Raw genomic sequence first — 6,907 nt, forward strand, 5'->3', positions numbered from 1 at the left:
TACAACATATAATCCAAATTCAGCCGTCAGTTCATTGCAACAATCCAGGTGTTTGGAAAGAAGCCAAGTTGATCTGTGAACTCAGGGAAGAGTATGGCTTTGCAGAGTTCTGAGTTTGCTCAATGCCGCTGACAGCATAAGACATTGAGTAATGTTGCAGTTATGTTGTAGCCATGATTCTCAAGGAATTATGCAAAAAGCTGGAATTTTTGTCAGTGATAGCTTTTGTTGGACCAACTGCCTAGCTGGAATTAGTCTTAGACAAGCTTTTAAATGCAAAAAGCTTCACAGATTTCCAGCATCTGAAAGGATCCGAACTGAAGTCTGCCTTTTAAAATATAGTTTCCATTGCTTATGTACAAGTGCAGATGTCCAAGATGAAAAAAGATATTGTACAGTTAGTGTGGTGAAGTCTGTTATACTTCTAGAAATAACTCATCACTTTGCATACCTTAACAACTGTTATGTTTTCAGTATAGCTAAGCAATAGTTTTATGAACCCAGATGGCAGATATTCTAAGTATGGATACTTGGAAAACATAACTGTAACCCCTATTTTATTTCAAATGTTCACCTTTTAATAGTTAAGGTACACCATCCCCTGATTATCAAGCCATAGCATAATTGGGAGACTACACTGAATTAGCAGGAACAAGGATGTCTTCAAACTGGAACTTAATGCCACCTGGGAAAACCTGCCTTAATCAAATGTGGATAACCAGGTGGAACGCAAGGACTTCTGACATAACAGGTGGTCAGGTTAAAATGTTGCGATACTCAAACCATAGCTTCTAAGCCTCAGCCAGCTTCACTTATCCTCTGTGGGTTTTTATAGCAAATAGTACTGTTTTTTGGGTTTTGTTTTTTACGTGAAAGCACTGAGCATGTCTTTCTAGCAATCCTAAATAATACAATGCATACAGTTATATACTGTAGCTTTTACTTTTCCCTTTTGAATCCCAGTGTTTGCCACAATTCCCCTAGGAGCACACATCATTGTGGCTCCTGAGTCAGTCAGTGACGCTAGGCTAAATAATCTATTTGACCCTTCTAGCTTTAAACTCTGAGTTGCATACAGACACTATTTTTTTTTATTTATTTTTTTTTTAAAAAAGCCACCTGGCCCCCAAACCAAAATAACAGTACTTTACTTTAAACTTGGCATGCCCCCACCAAGATTAAAGTGCACATCTGTATAGACTGTGGACTTCAGTGGGGCTTTTTAGCACCTTCAGCTTTAGACAGAAGTGCCAAAAAGCCCTGCTGAAGCACCCAATCTACAGAGATCCTTCAGAGGCAGGTCAAACTAATGTGCTGCCTCTTTCAGTAAAGCGTGGTATGTGTTTGGTTTGGTTTTTTTTCTTTCTTCCCCCTGCCCCCCGCCCCAATATCTGTCAGCAGCCATAATAGACTATGCATAAGTGTTCACAGTGGAGGGGGCGCAACTCCACACAACTGCCTTTGCTACTGTCAGGCACTGGCTTCAGCCAGGCTGCAGCCCCACGCCCCACCATCCGCGCAGAAATCTTGGGAGAAGCAAGCAGGGAGGGGTGAGGCATGTGCTCCCCTATGCCTTCCCCATGAGTCACCTATACTCTGAACTTCAGGTATTTAGTGCTAGTTAGAAAGCATGACTCTTAATAATGCCTAGCACTTAAGTTTATACAACTACCTTTCCAGTACAACTGTTTATACCCAATATATTCTCCACAGTACCTTTTTAACAGAAACAAGGTTTGATGAAATTCTGAAAACGCACGTTCAGTTTTAATTATGATCAGTCCTACATGTGACATCTGACCCCAGACATGTTGCACTGAACTCTATCTCAGTATTAGCTGACTACGTGGGCTATTATTTTGAAGTGTTATCAGATTTTTTTTTTTTTATATGATTCACAACTCATAAATGATTCATGTCTGCAATCTCCATCCAGAGGTTACAATCCATGCAATCAAAACAAACCTAATGCTGAGGTAATAAAATGTTACTTTCCATAAATTTGGTAAGCAAAACTATAAACCTTTTCAAATAAGAAAGATATTTAATGTCTTCTGTCTGTAATCTGACACACTTCTGTTTTAATTTTGTAGACTTAGAAACTTGAGGCTCATAGGGCAGGTGGCCATTACATTAATATCCAATATACTGTATCAGATTTGGCCAGGACAGTCTCAGATTTCATGGGACAGTCCTGGCCAGTTGGTGGGAATTGAAACAGAAGTCCTGGAATCTCAGGGAGGTGGGGTGCAGTCTGGTGGGTAGGTGGCGCAATGTGATGCTCTAGGCAGGTGGCTGGGCAGGCACCACTACTGCTATGCGGAAGCTGCTGCCCAAGAGGAGCCAGGCCAGGCATGTGTGGGTGGGGTGGCACCTGCTCCAGTCTACCTGCCTTCCTCACACAGCAGCAGGGGTGCCTGTCTGCTCACCCACCTGCCTGGTATACCATGCTGCTCCACCTCCCCACGGGACTGCACCCTGTGCCCCTCCCTGTCTGCTCTGGCCTGCAACAGCGCTGCTGACTTGGAGGAGAGGAGGGCAGTGTTCTGGATTCCCTTAAAAAATGGTCACCCTACTTGTACATTTCTTTTCTTTAGTCTAGATTTAGTAGCATATTCTCTACCAGCACTTGAACGTTGACTCCCTTGAAGTGGTAAGGAAAAAATCACTTTCTGATGTGTTGGATTGATATATTAATACCTCTGAGTAACAGTGTACCTGCCTATACTTGATTTCCTTTTAAGTTTTATTTCCGCTTCTACACTTTAGAAACATCACTGGCCATTTCACCAGTTAAAACAAAAGAATCGTATGTGGAAAAAAAAAATTACAAACCAACAAAAGCCAACCAGTTAGAATTGTAATATTTCTTCATTCAAGAGGGAAGAGAACTGTATCCATTCAAGGTGTGAAAGCACAAAGGATTCTGCAAAACCACAGTACAACAAAGTAAAGTCATGGTGCTACCGCTCAGGCCTTGTATCCAGGCACCCAGACAACACAAAGAACCACTCTTTTGAAGCCAAATCCAAAAATCAGGCCCTAAAAAGCAAGTAGCCTGCAAACTCTTCCAAATGCCTACCCCTATTATTACTGCCAACATAGTGAAAAATTAGTCAGGCCTCAATCATGAGATTTGCTTTGTTGGTTTTGGGGGGGGGGTTTAACTAGATTTTGAGCTTTTTGGATAACTTCAATCATGTTTTCAACCCTTTCATCCTCTTCCCAATTTATTATTATTATCATCGTCATCATCATTATTGACTCCAGGAACTGGAGTATTAGACAACAAATATCAAGAGATTAACGATAAAAAAGCAAAAGAGTTGGCAATGCTAGTTTCATGCAGTCTGAGATTACTGAACATAGTTAATGGTGTATGTCTATGTGCATACATTTCATCAATTTATTCCCTTGGTACCAAAGCAAAATATCAGTGTATAAATTGAGAAAAATAGATATTATATACATATTTTAAACTGTTATTGAAAAAAAAAAAACAACCTTGAAGAACTACTCTGAAATGTGCACGTTACAGAGCTTAAATATTGTTTGCACATTACATAACTGAAACCCACATAGTACTCCAATATAGATACATGCATTTGTATACAAGTTCTGTAACTTAATCACAGAAGTCCCAGTAGTTACTTATTATTTACACTTACTGAAAATTAGTACATGATAATTTAAAGAGGAGCTGCCTATTAGATATGTCCAAAACAACAAAAGTAGTCAAGACAAAAGAATCTCGAACTTCCAGAAGCTATTGATCTGTTAAAGAACACAAAGTTTAGTACAGGAAGTGCTGCAGGATAACCAGGCTTTCCATAGTGTAGCTACTGGTCCCTGCCTCTACCTGGAGACTTTTCATAGTAACACAGACTCACCTGCACCACCCAGGCCAACTACTTGCATGATAATAAACAGCTAAGTGAGAGAGTGGAGTTTGCACCCATGGACAAACCCAGCCACAAATGCCACCATAAGGGGAATGACTGAGAGCCAGGGTTTTAATTTCCAAAATGCCCACTGAAGAAGTGGCTCTACTTAATTTAATGCAGTGGAGTGGTGGGGAACACCTGAAGGAAAGACAAGAAGTCATCCAAGTGCTCCCTAGCTGGCAGAAAGGGAGAAGGAACTTGGCAGAGGCTGTGGAGACGCTCTGCAAAGCCAGGCTCTTTCCTTCCTTAGTTCCCAGATCATCTTGGCTCTGTCCTCAGATCCTCCCAAGATTGTTGTAATGAACTGTTGGCTGAGCGTGGCTTATATTTTGTAGGCTAGGCTCTACAGATTAAAGTGGAAACTATCTAAAGCCGTCACAAAACCCTTCTGTATCTAATCGATGGGGAATGTGAGAGAACACCTCTCTTCCCGCTCTCCCCCCAAATACCATGGCAGCACTGCGGCTTTGCAACTTGTGAACGGACCCGGCCTTGTGCCTGCCTGCAGGCCGGGAGGCAGAAGCCCCCTGCGTCCCAGGGCAGGAGAGGGAGCCGCGCCAGGGCTGGATCGCACAAGGCAGGAGACGGGCCAGGCGGCCTCGCCAGCTCCCAGCCACGTTGTCCGCCTCCAACTGCGCTGCGCAGCCCGGCGGCGGCTCCGGCTCCCAGGAGCTCTTCGAGGGCAGCAGCGTCCCCTTGTGCAAGGGCCGGGGCTGGGCCCCTCCTGCTGCCTCCGCTTTGCAGAAGTGCCAGGGATGCGGGGCAAAGGGCAGGGAGGGCGCGGGGCTGCCCCGTACCTTGCTGAAGACCTCCAGGTCCTCCTCGTCGTCGTCAAACGCCAACGCGTCCGGGGACACGGGGGGCTCGGGGCAGGGCGGCGGCGGCGCTTCCCCGCGCTCCGGCTCCATCCTTCCCCGCCGAGCCCGGGCGGCCGCCCCGCCCTGCGCCGCTCCCCCGGGCGCGGCAATTGGCTGCCGGCGGCGCCCGCCCCGCCGCAGTGCGCAGGACTGGAAGCGGCGGCCGAGGGGGCCGGCCGGCCGGCTTCCTTCCGCCGCGGGCAGCCGGGCCGGGGCTGCGGGCTCTGCCGCGGCCTGTGCGGGGCAGGGAAACGCAGCGCAGCGGCTGACGGGCGGGGGCCTCGAGGGCAGCGGTTGTCAAACGCTGACTTCGCGCACCAGCACCTAAACACGATGCAACCTTAAGTGCCACCACCAGGTTTTTCGGTTCCACCTTCAGTACCACCCGCAAACTTCTGTCATATAAAGTAATGACAACCACTGCCGGGCTGTCTGCGTGCCGGCCGTGGTACCCGCAGGGCAGGCTGAGAGCCCCTGCCTGGGCCGCGCTCAGCCGACCTTGTTCAAACGGCTGCATGTACACTCCGTGCACGTCCCCCTTACACAGGCACACGCGCACCCTTAGTTACTCTTTTGGCCCAAGTGATGAATGCGGGGGCTTACGTGCTCTGTGCGTGTGTCTCTCGCTCTGCCTCAGTTGCTCGGGGGCTTACGCACACAGGGTGACCCTAGAGTAGACACACGTGCATCCATACACAGTTACTCCACACACACAGTTACTCCACACGTGTGCACTCGCACACTCTCAGTTACTCCACACACACATGCTTTTAGTTACTCTTGGTCAAAATGATGAATTGAAGAGGGGTGGGGGATGGTCCTACGTCAGAGCTACTTGTTAGGGCAGTTCTGTTACTGAAGAAACCCGCACACAAAGTCCCGCTTCGTAGGCACGGAGGACTGCGGGCAGTTTCGTTCCGAGCGAGCTGGGTGCCTAAGTTCTGTTTCTCCTCAGCGCACGTTCACCACTGCTGCTCTGCCTCACTGTCTCTAATGCACGCAGCTGTGAAGCCAATCTACAGGCTTCTGTGTTAGCAATCATAAAATATATGGGTTGGCTGTGACCTGTCATATCCCTTGGATAGTCTTGCTATATTTGTAGCTGTCTCCTCTAATGAAAGGGCCTAATTGCTCTTTCTGTTGACCCTGAAAGAAGGCGCATTCATTGACTTTATGAGGTCAGGGATTGTCTTTGGGTCACAGACTCACTTGATAGCACTTTCACATACTACTGCAACTTTCACATACCAATACATTACATCCAGAGAAAGACATTAAAAATATTAAAGTTGCAAAGTCAAATATTCAAAAATTAGAAGATACCAGTATTAAGGCTGCCCCGCCATCCCTAAGTCATCACCCTTGTGCTTATACATTATGTTCTTTAATTATATGAGTGTACTAAATTTTTCACAGGACTCTTGCCTCATTCAGTGCAAAGTGTGGATGGTTCTCTGCAAATGAAGCCAAACTATGAAGCAGATGAGGCTGATATTTGCAGAAAATTTGCCTTGTTTATTGCAGAGATGGTAAGATGCTTATGAATTTTGGAAAAAAAGAAAGGATGTTCTTATCATTTGGGAAGTTGAATGCCACCTTGGAAAACTGGGATCTGTCTCTGCCTGAACCACAGGATTTATGTCTGATGTCAGGCAAGTCATTAAACCACACTTTTCACAGTTGGCCATCATAATTTGTGCACCACATTTTCTGGCTGTCCAATGTGGCATACCTAAATTCAATGGGAGTTGTGTTTTAAACCTAGAATGTAATAAAATTCTAAGGGTATGTGTAGAGGAAACAAGGGGCATATGTGCACGACACTTTAAAGTGGGTTAAATGCGTTTGCACTGCTTTAATAGTGTTTGTGTTTGCACGTATCAGCGGTGTATTGTGCATTAATTCCAGCCACTGTAGTACATTCAGCGGCATAATGTTCTTTAAATGACTTTGGGGTGCAGCAAACTAAAACACCTCTCTATGGAGAGACGCACCAGGCTCCATGCAGCTCAGTCCCTGCTTGGAAAATGGGAATAATAATATTCCCTACTCCCAGAGGCGTTACAAAAGTAATCTATTCACATTTGTGAAGTAATGCAGAATAGC

General features: G+C 45.9%; 1 protein-coding gene across 2 annotated transcripts in view; it reads right to left on the reverse strand.

Moving 5' to 3' along the window:
- SNX7 (sorting nexin 7) overlaps window positions 1-4,893 on the reverse strand; it is a 66,151-nt gene extending 61,258 nt beyond the window's left edge. Inside the window, exon 1 of one of the 2 annotated variants that reach the window (XM_019531046.1) lies at window positions 4,742-4,893. In XM_019531046.1, coding sequence (XP_019386591.1) covers window positions 4,742-4,852 — 111 coding nt within the window. In that variant the 5' untranslated portion in view covers window positions 4,853-4,893. The remainder of the gene's footprint in view (window positions 1-4,741) is intronic. The other variant, XM_019531045.1, reaches the window with a different exon arrangement.
- Window positions 4,894-6,907: the final 2,014 nt, after the last annotated feature.

The sequence above is a fragment of the Crocodylus porosus genome, unplaced genomic scaffold (assembly GCF_001723895.1).
Source record: "Crocodylus porosus isolate Cpor-Errol unplaced genomic scaffold, CroPor_comp1, whole genome shotgun sequence".
Classification (NCBI taxonomy): Eukaryota; Metazoa; Chordata; order Crocodylia; family Crocodylidae; genus Crocodylus; species Crocodylus porosus.